Source organism: Solanum verrucosum, unplaced genomic scaffold (genome assembly GCF_900185275.1).
Source record: "Solanum verrucosum unplaced genomic scaffold, falcon-dt-bn FXZP01000060.1, whole genome shotgun sequence".
In the NCBI taxonomy this organism is placed as follows: Eukaryota; Viridiplantae; Streptophyta; class Magnoliopsida; order Solanales; family Solanaceae; genus Solanum; species Solanum verrucosum.
The window spans coordinates 4,992,555-5,014,989 of NW_026020129.1; the positions used below are offsets into that span (position 1 = coordinate 4,992,555).

Sequence of the window (22,435 nt, forward strand, 5' to 3'; positions counted from 1 at the left end):
ACAAAGCTAGATAATATAAAAGTCAAGAATATATCATTGACGTAATCAAAGTCGAGAGATATTTTAGTGGATTGTATAATGCACATTTTACAAATGTATTCAATTAAAGATTGTAAAATATACATATTCGTAACAAATTTTAGAGTGACAAAAAATAAATTATAATAATAATAATGATGTGTTGGTAATATCTTAGAATCAAATTTCAATAGGAAACAACAACAAAATTGTATTATTACTTCTGAGTGATAAAATTCAATATATAACAAAAACAGATTGTTACGTTAACGAAACATCTTCCTTTTCTTTTCTTTTTAATAGTAGTAATTAATAATATGAAAAATAGCATCACAAAGGGATTATAACTAGTCCTTTTATAATCATTTGAAAAGGAAATCTTTTGGTCGTTTTTCTCCTACAGAATGACTAAATAGTGCCGTGAAAAATGTTCCACTGATCCACTAGTTATACAAAATTATTTATTTGACGTTCAAAAAAAGCTCAAATATGTCATCAAATTTTGAGAGAAGAATGCCACTCATTAAAAAATTGGTTTATTTATATCGTTGTTTTTTTATTTGGACGAAATGGTGGAAAATTTAGGAAGAGACAGCATTAAAAACAAAAGGATAATGAAAACAAAAGAAAGAATGCCAAAATTGCAAAGACTTGGAGTTTGACTAGCAGCACTTTAATTAAAGTGAAATTTTTTGAGTCCAAAAACGATGGGATTTTGAACCCAGCGGCACATCACTTATGACCTATTCGTCCCCTCAGTACCCAAAACCATAATTTAAGTATTTTGGCGTAATTTTATTTGAGTTGGAGACAAAATAGATTTAGAATTTGAAATTTATTAATTTTTATAATAATTTTAACTTAATATAATACTAAATGAGTTTTTGATAAAAAGTTTATACTTGTTGTCTAATATGAATGATAGAAATTTGTGTGGATATAAATCATTTTATTAAGGATAAAATAAATATTTTAAAATTAAATTAGTACTATTAAATAAATATAGTTTTATTTATTTATTTATTATTGCTGTGCAGCCGCCACGAAACTACCTTACACGGCCGCCAACAAAACAATTTAGCAGCCTTTTATGTTCTCATTTTTTTTTTGACAAATAAACAATTTTTTCCCCTTTTTCCCACTGCTTTCAAGATTTTGTCATTGTCCATTAGCTGGATTTTGATGAAATTACTAGCCAAATTTGTTTAAATCACTAGCATACTTTGGTGAATCAATGAGAAATAATATATAGTTGCATTTGGCTATAATACAGTATAAACCGTACACAACTTGTACCGTTATGGGAGTGAATAACTTATATGATAAGGTCATCCAATTAGTAATAAATTAATCACAAAAATTATTTATATTTGTTTTGATTCCACCTATTATCCTCACAAAGATCTCATTTATATATATGATGAAGAACCATAATTATGTTTTATACCATATAATTATAGGGCAAATACATAGATAGACTTGCCTTCAAAAGAACAACTAAAGCAATCAAAACTTAGTAGGAATTAAACGAATTAGCTTTGATATGCGTTTTTAATCTAAATAATAACTCACTCATTTATAGACTTAACCTATCTTAACATCCCCTGATCAGCCCAACGCTCTCATTTTCCAATATCTTTTTAATCCAAGTAATTTGTGATCATGAATGGCCGGAAAAAACTATTGACATCAATAAAAAGATAACATATAAAAAAAGAAATTGTTTTCTATTGTTGTGAATTATTAATGATCTCAAAATCTTGAAACGATCCTTAGATTAGCAAACAAGAAGAAAGAAGGCTCTTAGATGATATTTAATTGGAATACGATATTTTTTTATACTTAAAGAAGAGGCAAGCAACCAATAATTGATAACATTAGAGAGTTGAAGTCAAGTACGTTGACAAATGATGCTTAAGGCTTAATTAATTGCAATTTCTTATATGTATTTCTACTTATATGGTGTGAAAGGAATTTTGTACAAGTAAGCTTTACTTATTAATTGTATGCCTCTGATCCATATATAAAGAAATTTCCAGATAAAGCTATGTTTTTTGAAACACAAACTAAAGTAAATTTTGTCTATTCAATACAAGTACATATATATATATATATATGCCTTGCATTTCAAGGAACATTGTACCTAACTTCCAACAAGAAAGTAAGAGGTAGCCAAGAAGAATATTCAAGGAAATTGAGTAGAAGTTGCTACCACTACAAAATTTTGCGGGAAAAAGGACAAATATAATCTTGAACTATTGTAAATGGTATGCAGATATCCTCCGTCATACTTTTTGGACATTGGTGCCCCTGCCCTTCAAAAACTGGAGCATATATGTCATTCACTCTAACGGAAGACTAAATAGGGACACGTGGCACAATCTTATACGTCGATCCGATATTTAATAAATTTCTGCAGGTCGGTGGATAAGATTATGACACGTGTATGTCCGTTAGTATAAAGGTTATATTTGCTCTAGTTTTTAGACGGCAAGGACACCAATGTCCCAAAAGTATGACGGAGGGTATCTACATACCATTTACGATAGTTTGGAGATATATTTATCCTTTTTCCCAAATTTTGCACTAATAATCAAGTAGTCACTTACTAGTTAGATATATACGTAGTATACTAAAATAATTTTTAGCTCAGAATAAATATACATATTAATAAAGAGCATAATAATTTTTACTGACATTAGTTAATTATCACAAAATTTAATGTTGCTATACTTGCTTTTAATTAATTGCCGCTAAAAATATTTTTGATGCCGTGATGGCAAAATTATTCCTCCATCTTGACACAAATTTAAGAAAGTGAAAAAAGACATTTAATTTTTATGGTCTTAAATTAAAAGTATATCAAATATATTTATCAAAATTTTTTATCTATAATCTTAAACATGTCAGGTATAAAGTTAAAATTAAATAATTTTAAAAAAACAATCTTATTTCAAATAAAAAATTGAAACGAGTATGACATAAAGCTACCTCTTATTTTCCGGAATTTGAAAACAATGCTATATATTGTCTTCTACTCCTTTTATTTATATCTTATTTATAGCAATAGCAATTGCGATGTCCTTTACGTATGCACGCCGACTTTCATTTAATTTATAGTTTATTGAAAGAGACTCTTTACAAAGAAAAATGCATATTCAGAGTTTTAAAATTCTAGATGATGCATGAGAGTAATCTAGACAAATAAGTGAGCTAAAATATTTATAAAATTATGCAAAGTATAATTATTAATAAAAATATTTTATGGACTACCAACTGCAATTCACTTATCGTAGCATGTTAGTTGATTTTTTTTAATCAAGTCATCGATTACTAATGGTTATTTAGAAAATCTACGTACTTGCGTGAATATATTTTTTACTTTACGAGAGCATAGAATCAAACTCTTAAAAAATTATATAAGACGTAGCCTAACATCGAATTAAGTAATAAATTGAGACCTTGATCCGATATCATAATTAAGAATTATGATCTTAAATTTACTGCATTCCAAAAGTTAATTCAAGAAACAGAAATTTGTTTAAAAGTACCCTATAAAGAGGCACATATAACTTATGTCATCGATGTGGGACTCAACATCATTTCTTAAAATTAAATTCAATTACTCCCTTTATTTTCAATTAAAATACTATTCCAGTTATATAGATTGCAGATGATTATGGATATCTTGGATTTAAATTGTAATGATTTAATAAAGGAATTAGTATCGTATCTTTGGGGACAAAGGAGGGCAAGTAGGAATAATCACCAATAGTTCACATGGCCTCCTAATTCTTTGGGGTCTCAAAAAGATTAATCTTTGTACTTCAAATATTTCTATTGTGTACTTACTAAATACAAACTTATGTACTTTCAAGTGTTTCTAGGTATGTTGACAACTAATTAAAATTTGTTTTTATTATGTATTTTCAAATCATAACTTTCGCATCATGTTATTTTATTCTATAAATAAAAAAAGGGTCAAAATTGTTTTTTAACTATGTGAAATAGATTAATTATACCCTCTGTTATATTTTGAGATAAAAAATGCCCCAGTCACTATCTTAAGAGAACACAAATACCCTCAAAATTTTAGTGAAGTGACAACTCACGTGGGATTAATCCCTAACTAGGATTAACTTTAAAAAACTAGACTTTTAGCGGCGACAAAAGTCGCCACAAAGCCCAGAATACCGCCACTGAATATTTTCTTTTATTTTTAGCATTAAATTGTGATTCGGTGTTTTTTTTTCTTATTGTTTTTAAAAAAATCACAAATGATATCAATCACGGAGGAGTTTGAAGACACAATATTTTTTATTTTTATGTCATATGTAAATGCATAAAATGTAATAATTCATTATGTAGTAGGAGATTTGAGTCGAGAAGTAATTTTGATGATTTTCATAATAAAATTGGATGTTCTTAGTATTGATAGTACATGTATTTATTTTAGAAATTAGGTTGCAACCGAAAATTAATTATCATATTTTCTTGTTGGAAAAATAGGTTTTTTTAGTGAATGACTATTGCAGCCTTAGTTGCCGCTAAAAATCACTCAAACCTTTAGTGACAATATTTAGGAATTTTGTGGCGACTTTTGAGTAACTCCTAGTTGGCAACGCTTAGGTGGAGGATTTAGTCCCTTGTGGCTTGCCATGTCACTTGAAATTTGGATAGGTAACTATTGAGGATATTTGTAGTCTCTTGGGATAATGGCAGGGGTATTCTTTTATCCCGGTCTATTTCACATAATTTAGGAGTAATTTTGACCATTTTCCGTTCTACCAATGATAAAGTTCAATTGGTGTAAAGCCCAAAACCTAAGCCTTGCTTCACCTTTGTTGGTCTAAAATTTTTACGTTAATGAAAAATGGAAAATTGTTAGAGTTTTTCCTAATTTTTTAATTAATTGTATTTGAACTTTGTTAAGAAAGGGAAAAATATATATCATCATAATTAGTACATTATTTAAAAGAAAAATATGAATCTTCTCCACATTAACGAATCATTTTCTCAAGGAAAAAGGCTTTGATCTTTTATAAATTGAGAATCTTTCCTTTTCACTTAACAACTTGTACAATGTATAGTCCTTTAGATTAGAAGAATCATGTTTAGGTGGAAAATTTTATTTGTATGTTCTTATATTCTTTTTTTTTTTTTTTTTTTTTTTTTTTTACCGTGGTTTCCGGGCGTCGCTTTGCGAACCCGACTAGCTATACCCACCGGGTCCCGCTGTTTCAAGGCGGGTCCACCACGGTTAGTTCCACGGGGCCCTGGAGACACGGCCGGTTTGTAATGCCTCCAGTGGCCCTGCTGGGGCTCGAACCGGCGACCTGAAGGACTTTGTCCCAGGCCTTTACCAGCTGAGCTACCCCTCAGGATTTCCTTATATTCTTAATCACGTAATAATATTCTCTTTTATTTTTGACTTATCGGCATTTAAAGTTTGATTTGCTTACTAACTTTTGCCAAACACCTTATTATTTTGATCCCAACAAAAATAAGCCCCCAAAAAAAAAACTACTACAAAGAAAGACGGAGAGGACATGATAGGAAATATATAGAACATAAAACTTAAATTGATAAATATATATAAAGAACTTTAAAGTCTAGCAATAATTTAATTTATTGCTGTAGAATCTAAATGAAGCGTGAGGAATCTGATTATCTAAATAGGGAAGTAACTCAAGTACACCACACACTTTTTTAGAGTAAATTCGACCTGCCCAAAAAGATGCAAAGTACTAAAAAACAGAAAAAGAAAAAAAGGAATTATTAGTGCCAAGAAAAAAAAAGCATGATCTTAGCTTGTAGAAATAAGTAACAATGACATGATGAAAAATTGGAACAAATACATCATTATAGTTCGCGGTGGAATGATAATCATTTCTCCATTCTTAATTAAATGCTTCGGGTCAAGTACTGAGTGTGAAGTCGCCTTTGATAAGGAAAAGTTTACGCTGAAAATAAAATTTTTTGCTACAATTTCAAATTAGTCGAGTCCAAAAATAAATGAATACGAAATACTGTAGTCAATGAAAAGCAATAGTTGAAAGCTATATAATTGTGGAATCGAAGTTAGTGGAAATTGTAGACCTTTTTGTAATTTACATATGTCATTGATTAATAAAACAAAATACAATGGAATTATCTTTATATAATAGTGTGAAAAAAACTAATCATTTTACATAGCCAAAACCTTATCTTTTTCATAAGAACGCACCATGAAATGAAGTTGTCGACATCATTTTCACTATTGTTTTCAGCTTAAAAGAAGAAGAAAAGAAACAAAAGGAAAAAAGAATAAGGGAATATCACTAAGGCACAACAAGATGAAGAAAAAAACTATTTTTTTTAGAGTCAATTTCACTTTACGAAAACAAAACCCTATTCATATACCTCCTTATACAATATTTTCTGGCGATACTTTTCTTTTTCTAATATATATATATATTTCCTTTAATATATTCGATTGAAAAAGACAAAAAGAAGGGCCCCAACATGTCGGCCAATTATCAAAAGAAGACAATGGAGCGTCCATTATCCGCCCATTATCAAAGAATCTTCTGGCCCCAGCAATCAGCAAAGCTAAGGACTAGAAGAATAATTATGTAATAGTTTAGGGAAGTCCCTAAACAATTTCTTTTTGTAATAAGCCCCTCCTTCTATCTATAAAAGGAGAGGAACTTCATATTGAGAAGGCAGAAAAATTTTTCCGAGAGAAACCCCTTAGAAAATATTAGGTACCTTCCAAGTATGAAGTTTTATATATATATATATATATTCAAAAACTAAATTAGAAATAAGAAAGAGTCAATTGTTTGGATGAAGATAACTTTTAGAATCACATGAGTAAACAATTAAGACTTAGTAGTCAAAAAGAGGAAAGCAAATTTACATGCATGTGATGTTGATTGAAATATTTTTAAGTAAAGGGGTTGTTAACTTCCCATATTTATGGGAAATCATATTAGACTTTTTACATCATGACCTTGATTTTTGGGTCACAGGAATTTCGTTAAAAGTGAAAAAAATAAAAATCGTTCAAGTGATAACGGGACATCTTGCTAATTTCATCCCAAAAAGAAGAATCTCAAGTTTATAAGCTAAATGAATTAAAACTAAGAACTCACTCACCTAGTCATAACAGTTGTATAATCAACGCAGATACTAGTGTATATTGTATATACAGTGTTTATCGACAGATGATACAATGATTATAGGGGCTAAAATCTATAAGAAAAAAAATTACAATTAATTACAAAATCTCAAACTAATGAGTGATAATTTAGGTATGAAATTCATATTCTCGACAGTTTAGATAAGAAATTCAAAATAAAAATAAAAATAGTTTAGATGTGTTTTTGATAATTCAGTCTGAATATAAATGGAATTTATAGTCCATTTCAGCTTTTGTGGTTTCTTAGCCCATTCTGCTTTGTGACATCTTGGGATAGGTAAGTTTGGGTATAAAATGGGCTCACAAGTTCAATTGAACACTTGTATACTGCCTAAGAATACTCCTTTTAACTTATACACACTTTCATAATATCTCATAAAAATTAAACGTGAAAGAAAATTAAAAGTGACATTTCAAGATCATTATCTCTTTCACACCCCAATGCCCCAAACCCCGTCACCCCACTCCCACTCGTATATTATTTTTCACGTTACATATCAAAGATTTTGGGTACAATATTGTTTTGTTTGCCAAACATTATAAAATAAGTAAGAGATTCACTTATTTTCCATTATACAATATTTATGAAGTTTCCTCATAATTCTTAAATGTTAGAATGTAGAATTGCGTCTAATTTAGTTGTGCCTATAACATCTCCTCTTTAGCAATCAAGTTGCATTGGCCCAATTACATTTGTCATGGTTCACTTCATATGTTGGTATGTAAAGCCCAATAGTCTAGGGTGCACCATGTCTTTGTTTTGTTTTTCCTAGAATAACAAATTTTACATGATTATCCTATCATCGTATAATTAATTCGAGCATATTAAAACTACTTTTCTTTTTCACATTACCTATCGACTAAGTTATCTGTAATTATCTTTAGTGAACGTTAAAAATCTTTTCATTTCGAATATCTTATGAACTCTTAATGAGACAAAATTATAGGAGGAAGACTTTGTCAAGCTTATCTAGGGTGACATATTGTTTGCGTATAGCTTTGAATTTATGGACTTGCTAATTTGTAGTCTTACAGTTTATTTTTCTCAAGGCTGCTAGCTAGAACGTGGACTGACTGCCTTTTAAGTACTTTATTTAAAAATTTGTTTTGCAATTACAAGACAAACAATTTGAAATTCCTTTTGAGGTCCATTATTAACCAACAAGAAAAGAAGACAGCAAATTATGTGTTTGGTATGAATTGAAAGTATTTTCTCGATTAGTTTTCTGATGTTTGGTTGATTATAATGTTCAGAAAATATTTTTTCTAAGAATGTTAACTCTTTAAAGATGAGTAAAATAATTTTCTAAATGAAAGTAGGAAAAACAAGTTTCATAAGTGGTTTTTCAAATTTATTGTCTATTCCTATCCACCCGACCTCAATTTATTGACTATCGTAATAAAAAGAAAAAAAGGATAAATTTGAAAACAAATAAACTATAAAAGTAAAAATTGTGTTTTTCAAATTCTAAATACAACTTTAAGTGGTTGAATAATTAGAAAAGAGTAAAAAAATAATAATTCACGACCTAATGGATCCATCGAAAGAGACTTGCGAAGTGAAAACGTTACTTTCTTCTGAGACTTTCACACGACACACTAATCTTTTCCCAAAAGGTGCTTTTACTATTATGATAGAATTGACGTTTAGTAGAGGTGATCCCTGAATAAAATTGAAAAGTATCGTGAGATTTCTTATTCAAATTTCATCGAAGATAAAAAGATTAAACAATTTTCTTTTTTATTTTTATAAGCCTTTATTAACAGTGTTATAGGATACATATTATAACAGGTACTTGATATATATAATCAAGATACGTGCAAATTGATAAAATTAATCAAGATATATACATATTAATCCAATCACTTCCTACCAAATTAGTTTGTGTGCGGGGTTCAACTTCGTTTGAGTTGACAAATATATAACACCAATTATGCAACACCAAAATGTCATAAAAATATCGAAGTAATCAATAAGTGATTTCTTGATATTTTTAGAACTGTCCACTTCATTCCTAGCAGTGATACCCTAGTTCTAGTGTTGTATTATCGAGTAGTAGTTTTAATTTTTTGTCTTTTATTTTGTGTTGTTTGATGGGGAAAAAAGAAATAAATAAAGTGCAAGTTTCTTATACTACAAAATAATTACCATCTGTTGAGGAAAAATAATCCCACAGCAAAGGAAAAAATATTAGTCTTGAGCTTTTTCAAGTTTCTAACCACGATATAAATGATAAGAGAAAAATAATTAATTAATTTCAAGCTGGGAATTTATATTGAAGCCTTCAACCACGTTGGTATATCTTAAGGTGTCCATCTAGATGCACCATTAAAGAAATCTATGATTTGCATATGAAAAAGAAGTTAAATTTGAGCGTCGATATAATATGTTACCTGCAAAAAATATTTTACATTATTTTGTTAGAGATTTAAAAAATAATGATATGTTAAACTCGTCAGACTTAAATTACAATGAGAAAAAGAACAGGGAGAGGACCAGAAGTGGTGGAGTTAAGATTTTCACTAAGGGAATTTAAAATATAAAGAACTGAATGTCTTATTTAGCCAAATAGAATTCGACATCTACTATATACATAAAAATAATTTTAATCATATATATAAATAGTACTATAAGTTTCCGTTGAAAGAAGTTCTGACTACAAGCTGGCTCACCCCTGAGGACCGGGGTGGTCAATATGGAGAAGGGCAGGTTAAAGCAAAATAAAAATTATAAATGCGATGTGGATAGAAGTTGTAGAGTAAGGTTACACCAACCTTACTTCGCTCCGCCACGTTTGTCATCCCTTTTAAGTCAAAATTATAGGTAGATTTTGTCAAGCTTACTTACGATGACATAATTTTGCGCGCAGGCAATTTATGACAAGATGGACTTGTTAATACGTGTGAGATTAATTATTCTTGAAAAAATTACAGAAATCCACCTTTTAGTTTACTTATCACCATTATCCCATATAAGTTTTACAAATCTCTAAAATTTCTCATTTTCGCGCATCAGACTAGTGTATCTCGCGCATCAGATTAGTGTATCTCGCGCATCAAATTAGTGTATCATGTATAAAATGTACATCATATTAGTGTATCATGTATAAAATGTAATGTATCTTACTTAACGATTAATGTATCTTGAGCATCAGATTAATGTATCAGCGCTTATATTATTGTATCCGTTTGAAGGATTTCTATAATTATAAACTTTTAAGGGATATATTGTAATTTTGCCTTAAAAGTATGTGATTTATGTAATTTTTCCATTATTCTTTATGCTACTTTGAACATCCAAGAGAAAAGACAAAAGAGACTGCTAATTTGGAAAATTTCTCTAAAAATACTTTTAGAAAACATTGATTTTACACATTCAAGACAAATTTTAAATAGCAATCAATTATCAATTCCATTCGAGCTCCAATTGAAAAACAAACCGAAAACAAAAAGAAGAGAAATACAACAAAAATAACAAAAAAATAACGAGGAAATTTTAAGAATTCTTTAGATGACAATTAAATTTATCATATGTAATATGTTTCATATTATTTGTAATTGTATAGATCCCATCACCATGACATATTTGCTGTCAAATAGTAAAAGATTCTTTTCATACCGCCAAAACTTTATGATTTTCAACGCTTTGACAAATTTGTGTTTTAAATCAAAAAGTATTCCTTCAGTGTGTTTGTTGAAAGGGTTGCAAGTTAAAACACTACTTTTTGTTTAAGTCTAATAGACTATACCTTAATCTTGTTTTTAAAAAAGGAGCATTTTTTTACTCTCGTATAAAAAGATACTAGTACTATATTAGAGTTTAAACGATTTATCAATATGAATTGTGATAGAATGATTATGATCATTTCATTCATAATTAAAAATCTCGAGTTTGAGTTCGTTCTACGAATAAATAGAATCATATTTGGACAAGAATTTTAAGAAATGAACCCTACACTACATGAATTCAAATTTAATCGAACTCTAATGAAAGTATCGTATAGTAGGATAGATTTTTTTTATTCTTGACGTTGTTCTAAAAAGTTAATGCATATCACCTACTACCACATTAAGAGGTGGTCCGTGTGGTTTCAATAGATAAACACGTTTGCAGGATTATTTCAAAAGTAGGTGAGTACACCATTTCTTGGTCACCTGGCTTGCAAAGTGTCAAATATTGTCTACTCTACCAATCAATTACACTCTAGTCAATTTTAACTTTTGAACCAGTTGAAGTGGGAAACCGGGTACGCAGTTTAGTTATTTTGTTGAAGCGTGTAAAACAAATATTGAAGTAACCAATGTGAAAATATACCACTCTTTCATTTAGTTATTTTTAGGTTTCCTACACTTCGTGTCCTTGTCTCACTGAGGTGACGTTTCAACAAGATATTCTTCAGATTCAAACGTAAGACTTTTGGTTAAGAATAAAACAGTTTTACTACTACACCATAACCTATGTTGGTGTACTCCCTCATTACTATTTTACTTGTCATTTTTTTTAGTTTATACAAAGAAGACTATCATATTCTGTTAAAGAATGATAAAAGTTTCACATTGATAGTTAATGAGATGAGTGGACTCCTTATAAGACTTGGACAATCCTCCTCCCTTTGAGCTAGCTTTTGGAGTGTGAGTTAGGAACAAGACCTAATTTCACATATTTTTATTTATTATTTTTTAATTATTTAAAATGTTAATCTCATTATGATAAAGAAGAAGATAGTTAATTTAAACAATCGCATTAGTAAAGTATGTGTATATGTTCTTCACTTAGATTTTCTATATTAGTTAGTTAATCTTTATTACTTCTAAGAATAATTATTAGTGACAAAATGGATTCATATATTTAATTATATCTTGATTTTCTATAATAACAATTATTTTGAACCATCCATTTTTATAAGGACGACAGACAATTATAAAGTGACGCGTAGGGAGTACTCCACTTTGCTTGAATTTTCGAAACTCTACGTACCATCATTTCTGAGTTACACATTTTTCCTCTTGGTAGGTCAATAATTGGGATAATATTATCAGCGTCATTCCAATTTCAAATCCTAGTCGTGCAAGCTAAGTCCTACCATCATCCATTATTATATCCCACATTTGATAGATAGTTTTGTACCAAATTTAGGTGTCTCACAGCCAGACCAAAAATATTTACATAGTTTTGCAGAAACACCATAAATTTAGGTGTTCTAATTTTTATCTATAAATTCGCCAATGATATTGTTCACGCTCTATATGAGTGAGATATTTGATTTCGTTATATTGATTTGAGGGGTTTTCACTAGCTTTTGGGTCAAGTTAGATTCTTATTCAACTTTTATCCAGTTTCTATAAAAATAATAAGATTTATAAAAATGAGTCTACGCAGAGAGATTATGATAACAATTACCCCTTCATTTTAATTTTTTTGTTTTAGTTTGATTTTACATGATTTAAGAAAATAAAAAAGATTTTTAAATCTTATGATCTTAAGTATTTCAGATAATTAATATTGAGTGTGCTAAATATAAAAAGTGATATTTTTTTAAAACAAATTAATACGAAAATTACAAGTAAATTGAATATAATTTACACATTTATAGATCATATTAAAGTATATTAATTAATATAAACCACGAAATTTTAGCTAAAAGTTAAAATCATCCGGAAAAATTGTGAATGAATATTGTTCTTATTGGCTTACTTAATAATATACTTAGTGTCATTTTCTTGAGATTCTTTCTTGAAAAATTCAACATTTTCGAATAGATTTAAGACTTAAGGTATACATTGGCCATGTACGTAGATATCAATATTATTAGTGTAATGTACATGTGATTGTAGAACAATTATTGTTTTTAATCTATTATTCTTCTCGTTCATATTAAGTGAATTGACTTACTTAATAATAATACTTCGTGTCATTTTCTTGAGATTCTTTCTTGAAAAATTCAACATTTTTGAATAGATTTAAGACTTAAGGTATACATTGGCCATGTACGTAGATATCAATCTTATTAGTGCAATGTACATGTGATTGTAGAACAATTATTATTTTTAATTTATTATTCTTCTAGTTCATATTAAGTGAATTGTTGAGATATGATACACATTTTTTAAAAAATATTCAAGGAAACTATTACTTTTATAATTATTTTAAAATGATTCTCATAGAAAATGTAAACTAATTTAGAACCTCATAAAAAAGAAGAAGATATATATGAGAAAAAAAAAGATTCAATAATTCTCTTAAATTTTTTAAAAATCAACTTATTTTGAACTATAACAGAAGTCCAAGGATTCACTTAATATGATCAGAAGTAGAGATATAAATTAATGATTATTATAGATTATCTTATAGATAACTTAATTGTGTATATTTTACATTTTTAGTTTGAAAACTTGATCTTTTTATAAAGAACAGTTTACTTTACAATTTTTACTTTCACAATAGCAATCCAAAGGTCAAACAAGCATCCACCTCCACAAATTTATAGTCCCTCCATTTCAAATTAATTAAATTGTTGAGGTGTTTCACACCCTTTAAGAAAAGAAGATTAAGACATAAATTAGGTATAATTTTCCATTTTTATCCTTATTAATTATTGTCAAATTTATGATTAAAATAACTAAACATTAATTAATAACTAATTCCAATACTAACTAATGAAGGGTAAAATTGAAAGAACATTCAAAAAGTAGTCTTAAAAATTAAACAACTAAATTAATTTGAAAAATGAAAAATATCTCAATAATTCAATTAATTTAAAACGAAGGGAGTACCTCTCATTTTCTGGTTTGTACGAGATCCACGCTAAATTCCTTGGGGAGCGGACATTTTGTTACCCATTTACCATTGTAGTTTTATAAATAGAGTTTGAAAAAAATATATATATATATTTTATTTGTATTTTATAGTATAATAGAGTTATTATTTCCTGTAGATCTTCATTTAAATTAAATATATCAAATACTTAGGGGTTGTTTGGTAGTTGGTTAGAGCAGCAGTGTCGGTTCAAGCAAGTTAGTGGCCTAAATTCAAAAATAAATTGAAGGCGATTTTTTATTTATTTTTGAGATGCAAATTATTTCTTTCTTTTTATTGATTTTTTTTATGGTCTTAAACTATATATATATATATCAACATATTTTTTAATCTTGTAATCTTAAATATGTCAAGTGGGAGTTAAATTTAAAAATTGACAAAAAAGAAAGAAACATTTCTTAATGTTTTGAAACAAACTAAAAAAGACAAATAAAATGAAGACACAATATAATAATTATTTTTTGTTAAGAAAGGACTTATAACAATTATACTACTACTAAAAAAGGGGGCCTAAGACGGACGACTTATTTTTAAAGAGATTGACTGTTCCTGAATTAGAGTTATGTAGGTATTACTGTATTAGTAAAGTAAGAATTGTTATGAGGGAATCTATTTAAATTTTTATATAGATATTAATTATTTTTTTGCTATGTTTTTTACTTGCATAAAATAATTGAGAAATAAATTTCTCATATGTATGTATACATATTCTAATTATGCAGATTTGTAATTATAAACTAAACACCGTATTAATTTATTTATTTTTACTAATAAAAAAAAATACGATAACAAATATCCTTCACCAACTTACCAATGTTAGTCAAATCTTTTATATGTGAAACGCACGACTATTCACTACTCCTGTCATTAAAAAATTTGGCATTCTCGTAAATACTTCCCACAATTGTGCCTAGTGTTAAAATCTTATTTAATAGGACGAAACACGCTGTTTGGTCTACCAACATTTGCCAAAAAGATTACTTATCCGTGGTTAAGTTTTATACCCCAATAAGTTTTAACCATAGTTAAGTTTTTTTAATTCCTCTAACTATGGTTAAGTTATTGTCTCTCCCTTTATATATTAAGCAGCAAAAAAGAAGGAAGAAATAACAGAATTTTATCAAAGCACAGAGAAATTCAAAACGCACCTTTAAAATGGCAGTCTACTTAGATGAAGAAGAAGTATGGAAATGTCCAAAACACCCTTCAAAGAGACGAAGGAACGGTGTTTGCCCTGTTTGTCTCAAGGACCGTCTCGTCATTCTTTGCCCCGACTGTGCTAACGTACGCCCCTGTGCTTGCTACGCCTCTGCCACGTCGTCGTCTTCCTCCTCTTCATCTTCGTTTTCTCTATTTTCCTCATCGACCGGTCGTAGTGGCGGCGGTTGCGAGGGAGGTTGCTCAGTTGCACGAGTCTCCAATCTCATATATAGTGAACCGTCTTTCCGTAGATCGAGATCCGTCGGAATTCCGTTCCTCCGATCATCACGAGACAAAAATTCCGTCGACAGAAAAAATCAGCCGAATTGTAAAAACAGTAAGATGAGCAAAACGCCGTCGTTTTGGTCTGTTTTCAAGTTGAGTAAGAGTAGGAGATACGGAGATTCAGAGAATGATGAATTGAAACCGAAACCGAAAGCCAAAGCGGATATTCATCATGAAAATATTAACGAATTTACTGATGGTAGAATTGAGGATTTTGCAAGGATGATGAAGAGATCACGATCAATGAGTGTAGTGATAGCGTCAGTTTCCGGCGCCGGTGACGGCAATAAGTCGCCGGCAAAGTCCAAAGGATGGCATTTTCCAAGTCCAATGAAAGTTTTCCGGCAATCGAAGGCTTCGAAATTGGTTCACGAACGGTCGCCTTTGTACAGAGGTTGAGTTTTCGTTTTTTTTTTGAGTGTTTTCTAATGTTCAGCAAATTACTAAAGAGTATTGTATGAAGAAAGTAAATAGTAACAAAATTAGTTTTATTTCTTTGAGTACGAAAAAATAATTGCACTAATGTATTTTATTATTATTAGAAGAAGTTGCAATGTACTTTAAAGTTGAGTAAATCTCCATTGTACATGTCTTCAACTTCTTTATTTTGTTTCTATTGAATCTAATTTTATGTATATGGTTTTTGGTACGTTGAATATCTTATCATTGCATTGTCGTATAAATATTGAATAACTCTATTATAACACCAAATTTATATATATGCTTGGCCCTCTGGATATAGTAGGAAACATTTGTTTATTTTATAGTCGTGATATTGAAATTAATTTACGTCGATTTTAATTACTTTTAGAAGATACATATATTACTTTCTATTACCACACATATTGAATACATCTGTCTTCATCGATTGATCAAAACACATATTGAATACATCTGTCTTCATCGATTGATCAAAACATTGACTGTTGAGTTCGATTTTGGTTCACCTAATTTTGACTCAAAGTGTGAATATTAAGTCTTATCAATTTATGGTTATGTCACTCTATTCGTTTTCAAGAATGATGTAATCTATACATAAACATAATATAATTTTGAGCATTGCTTCATCATTTATTTTATTTTATTTTATTTTTGCTTCAGTTTAACTTCCATAAATTTTGATGGACCAATCACTACAAAAATAAATAAATAAATTAAAAGTAACTATTTATTGATAATTTGCTAATAGCTAACGCCTAACAAAATTATGTCACCAAATAAAATCAATAACAAATTTTACTATTTAACTACAAAATATTTTCATGGCTAAATCCTGGTTTACAACTCATTAATCTTGAAATAGATGAATTACATACATCTTGCAATAAAAATTTGATTCCAGATCGTTTTTTCGGCTACAAGATATTATGTTAATTATTTTATGACCAAAATAGCATGTTACCTTCGATGGGGTCGATTTTATAATATTTGTTATTTATGGGGTATATTTTTCTTTATTTTGATACAAAAGGTAGAAACAAGTGGTCCTACATCCTTGCCAATATGGGAGAATAATTCAAGATTATATCTATCTTTACTTTGTTTGATAGAGCGTATTAAAAATAATAAGTATGTATTAGTTTTATATATTAATAGTGTCTTTGGAGTATATTATTAATAATATATGGAATTTATGGATTTAGTAATATAAGGAGATTAAATGTATGTATTAGAAATTAGAATGATTAAAGATCCAACTATTTCTCAAAAAAATATTTTTATACATTTTTTCCATCATATTTATGGAAAATATCTTTGTAAATAAATATTTTTTTAAAAAATTATTCAATACATATTTATTTTAATACATCAAATCAATTAATGTATAAGAAATTATTATCTCTGCATAATTAAAATAAGTATTATGAATATACATTATTTAGCATTACTCTTATATACTCTTTCAAATGAGAAACTAAATAGGATTCCAAATTTTAGATTAAAAGAGAAGAGAAACAAATATATTATCAATGACATTAGATAACAATACTATGCGGATGATTATAACTATGTACCTAGCATTTTTTTGTGGTGTTACGTCATCCTCATCTGTGTGATAAATATAATCCATAATAATAATAATAATAATAATAATAATAATAGTGGTCCTACATGTTAAGGATCATTATCAATAGCAAAGAAAGAAATTGATTGTGCAAAGTAAGACAGTCATCAAGATATATACAGAACAAAATTTATCAAATAATTTAGGGTAGTTGGTTAGTTAATGTAGACTTATGATTGAAATATAATTTAATCATATATGCTCATAAATTTGAGTGTCATTACATAACAATAATTAATTATAAGTAGGTATATATGAATGTTATATATTGTTGTCTAATTATTAGTGACCATATTTGTTTGTAAGAAATCAAAGCAAATTGAAACAAAAGCACATGCAAGGTGTTGTTTTTCTTTTTTATTTTTACACAAATCCAAAGTATATCAGTTCAAAGATTAGGTATTAAATCATGTCAAATAAAATGGGCCGGGGGTCCTTTCCTATCTTTATAAGCCTTATGACAAAAAAAGTTGTTTTTAATGAAATTCAGGCCCCTTTTGAAGACAATTTAAGAAAAATAATTATTATTTCAGATATTTTACTTGAACTAGAGGCACTTCAATTTTAACAAATTTTAATTGTATTAATGGAGCTCAAGTTGTCTCGTGACTTTTTCTTTTGAGCAGCTTTTGTCCTAAATAAACCAAATTGGAGTAAATTTTTCCAAATACTTTTGTGGATGAATGTTAATCATGTTTAATATTGTGGATGAAGGGAGGGATGTAAGTCGTGCGAGAAAAATATAGAACGAGCGTGAAAAGTTAACGATCATGTAATGTACATAATTTTTTGTCATTTAATCCTGATAAAAATATCGTTCATAAATCATAATCATGTAAATTGATATTTACTGAATTTTTCGCAAGATGGAACTTGCGAATTTTATTTGCAATTACAATTTTGTTTCATTTACTAAGTTATATTTCCTCCCGCTTCACATTGGGAAGCCCACATTGAAGCTTCGACTAAATTCGGATCGCACTCTGCAGGGCCATTCGGGGGTGGCGCTCCCAACATGATTTCTCCATACCCCGGGCTCGAATCCGAGACCTCTGATTAAGGGTGAAGCACTCCATCAGTGCAGCACAACCCATGTTGATAATACAACTTGTCTTCTCTGCCTTGGGAAGTAGCAAAAAAAAAGGTTTTTATTTTTGCACTTGTTTATAAAAAAATAAAAAAAAACTGTACTTCCATTGAAAGATAATTTCTTTTGTCTTCAATTATTATTATTTTCTTTTTTTTAAAAAGGCGTTACTTGGACAAAGCTGTGGCGGCAGGTGACGGAGGAAGTAATTTAGCCACCCAGAGACAACGAAGTACGTAATAATCTACAAAATATTTTGGAGAATTGAAAATAAGTATAAATTAGCAAATTTTTAGAATAGAGTATTTGATTGTGCTCTTTTAATTATTAAAATTGTAAAGAGTCATGAAGTTTTGATGGTCGAAATTATCTAATATATCGTACATGTACTAATGAGTGATGATAAATATTTAATAAATAAGCAAGGTATATATAAACTAATCGGATATCAATATCATATAAAAAAGAATCGCCACCTTTGTTGCCTCTGTATATGTTCAACATAAAATGGTGTAACTATGTGAACGCTAGATTAAATTTTTGACTAATTAACGGCTGATACAAATTCAATTAAGTGCTAATCAAGTAGCATTATATACTATATAATATTCACAAGACTACTTTTGACGAATATTTTGACATGATTATGGTAGTTGATTTCTGTTACATAATAGTAATAATATAATAATAATGTGAAAGCTTATTGCTAAAATTTATTGCCCATTGACTAAGGTTCTACCAACTATTTTTACTTTAATTTGGAATAGTCATAACTCATAAACCTTTTTTGTTTGTTTGACAATCTACCTTTACCTGGTTTGATGGTTCAAAATGAACTTTTTAGCCTATGTAATTATTAAAAAGTTCAAGAATGAGAAGTCAAAGACACATGTTAATTACCTATATATATAATTGCTTTATAATCTAACTTGTCAAAATGAAATCTTATAACAAATGGTTCTTCTTTTTGTTGGTGCGACTATGATGCTAAAATTGCGGGGCCATTGATTTTGTAACGATTTATAAATTTGTTATTTAATTTTATAAGAACTATGAAAATAACAAAAGTTTATTTTTCTTCTATAAAAACGGTAAAGATGATTATTGAATTGTAAAGTAATATAATTACCTATATTTTTACAAAAAGAAGAAGGATATAAATATAATTTTAGGGGTTATTTGATTCATTTGGATAATTTTCTTTATTAATTGTTTGGTTTGTTGTATTAAAAAAATAAGTACATGCATAATATAATTTCTAAGTAGTTGTTTGTCGAATATCATCGACTTTATTTAGTAAACAAAAGGATTTGAGAGACTTTAGAAATATTTTCGTAATTTTCATTATTTTATCTTAAGATAATTAATCTCGGTACTTACTTATATTCCACCATGTTGAAGATATGTCCAAGAATATTGAAAAAATAAAACAAGAAAACGAGCTACAATTTCTTTTACATAAATTCATTTTTTGAGTAGCTAACTTCTAAAAAATTTAAATTATTTTTATTAGAGTTCTGTATGGCTTGAATTTAGGAGTTAGTTTCTTTCTATTTGTTATTTGAAATGAATTGATAAGTTTACTAGTATATTTTTCTATTTTGAGTTAGAAATTATAGCTATTAATATGTCTTTAAGGTATTAATAAAATAAGTTTAGTGTATATTTTTTTCCTCTGAATGTCTTTCGCCGTTATTTTCTTAATATCTTACCCCAGTATAATTATTAATCTTAGTATGACTTGGTCCAAAATAAGTAACCAAACAAGACTTGAGATAATACTAAATTTTTATTCAAGATTATCTATATTTATACATCATACCAAACGATCCCTAACCTAAAAAAAAACACGTACAGATTATCTTAGTTTACCAAAAGCATGAAATTGGAGTATTAGTTTTTGCTAAACCAAATCCTTATAGTATTTTGTCCGAATCTTTGGAATAGTTAATTATAAACCCAATCACGTGATTAAGCTGGCTGTTTGGTTGTAAAATCTTCATAGAAGATTTAGGGACCATTTTTTTATTTTTTGGGTACAGGATTTAGGACCATTGGATCAACAGAAAGATCAATAATTTAATTAAAATGTTCAAAGAAATGCATCGAACATTGGCACATTTTCATATTTACGTCCAAGGTATAAGTTTCTAGAATTTCACGTTTAAATTAATCATAGAACACTGAACTTGAACTATTTCCTAAGCGTATATCTGTTGGAAATTTCATATTAATGGCTCTATTTACAATGATATTGTCGTAGTATGAAATTCTGCGTTGCTTGTTTTGTAATCGATAGTGATATATAGTTGAATGATTCCTCCACATGTTTTTAACTTATTAAAGAAATATTATTTCCTACGTCTCAACATACACTACAATAAAAATAACTTTTAGCGGCAATAAATAGACACATTAATAAAGAGTGCTAAAGTATTTACCAGCATTAGTTAAGTGTCATTAGATCCAATGTCGCTAAAGCCTTTAGGGACATATCCAAAGAGTGCTAATTACCGCTAAAAATACATATTTAGCGGCAATTGCTAATTAATTGCCGCTAAAACTCATTTTTGATGTAGTGATATTTGTTATTCTTACTAAAAATATTTTCCTCGACAAAAGGCATTGTTCTAATCCTATAACCCTATGATCACCGGTTCGAGTTATCAAGGGAATAAAAACGATGGAATTCCTAGAGAGGGGTTAAAGAAAATATCCAACTCAAAATACTTAGTACTATCATTTTAGAAGTTCAAGACAAAAACTAATTAAGTACCCCTCTTTAAGTATTATTTTCATAAAGAATTAATGTGCAAATGCAAACATGACAAGCATTTTGAGATGAAATGAGTAGTATTATTTAAACGCTAAATATTCCCTCTATTCAACAATCGTTGTCCACTATGCTATTTTGAGATGTCCACCAATTGTTGTCCATTATGCTATTTTGAGATGTCCAACAATACTTGTCTATTTTATAAAATCAATGAATACTTTTACCCTTAGTTCCTAATTACTCTTATCATTAATTATAATCATTTCCTTATTACATTTTTTAAGACATTTTATTTATTATATTCAAATGATGATATAGTAAAATTACCGTCCAATTTATAATTTCTTAAGAATTGGGTAAAATCAATAGTAGACAAGTATTGTTGGACAAGAGTGTTGTAAACATCAAAAGAGAGAATGTTGAACCCTGGTTTTGACTGAATTTCTTTGGTATTTAAATTTCTTGCATCATTTTCTTCCTTTGTGGTGGCTTTTAATCTCTTTGAATAAAAAAAAAGGTTTAAATTTAAGTTATTTTTTAATATAGATTTGTATCTTGTTTGGAATAAATAAATAAATAGCGACACATGAAATAAAACAAGGAAATAAAATGGTTGATAGAGAATTGTCCACAGATAGTCGGCAAGGAACATTATATTGTGATCACTAAATATAATATAATATAATATATCACAAAACATTATTTATAGAGTCAAAATGAATATACTTACAAACTCTGACTGAACCCTACCAACTATTACTAAAATGAAACCCAAACATGATGTAACTAAACAAGAACCCCAACCATTTAAGCCCATTGTATGTATTAAAAGTGACACTTCGATCGATTCTTCAAATTGGAGGTTGACACATATCTGTCCCATAATTGGGCGGAGCCAGGTAGGATCGAAGGATTCATCTAGATTATCTCAATAAAAAATTTACATTATTAAAATTCTTTTTTCGTCTATATATAATAGATGTTGAATTCACTAGGTACATTTT

The 22,435-nt window shown here is 28.6% G+C and overlaps 2 protein-coding genes across 2 annotated transcripts in view; one reads left to right on the top strand and one right to left on the bottom strand.

Moving 5' to 3' along the window:
* The window catches only part of LOC125826958 (acetylornithine deacetylase-like), a 291,462-nt gene that overhangs the window by 99,477 nt on the left and 169,550 nt on the right, over nucleotides 1-22,435 (bottom strand). The gene's annotated exons all lie outside the window — the stretch shown is intronic.
* LOC125826946 (uncharacterized) lies at nucleotides 15,121-16,152 on the top strand. The gene has a single exon (XM_049506297.1). It carries the CDS (start codon nucleotides 15,174-15,176, stop codon nucleotides 15,900-15,902), a length of 729 nt encoding a protein of 242 aa, XP_049362254.1. The 5' UTR covers nucleotides 15,121-15,173; the 3' UTR covers nucleotides 15,903-16,152.

Coding starts and splice junctions, on each gene's coding strand:
- LOC125826946 (XM_049506297.1), top strand. CDS start 15,174: ATGGCAGTCTACTTAGATGAAGAAGAAGTATGGAAATGTCCAAAACAC.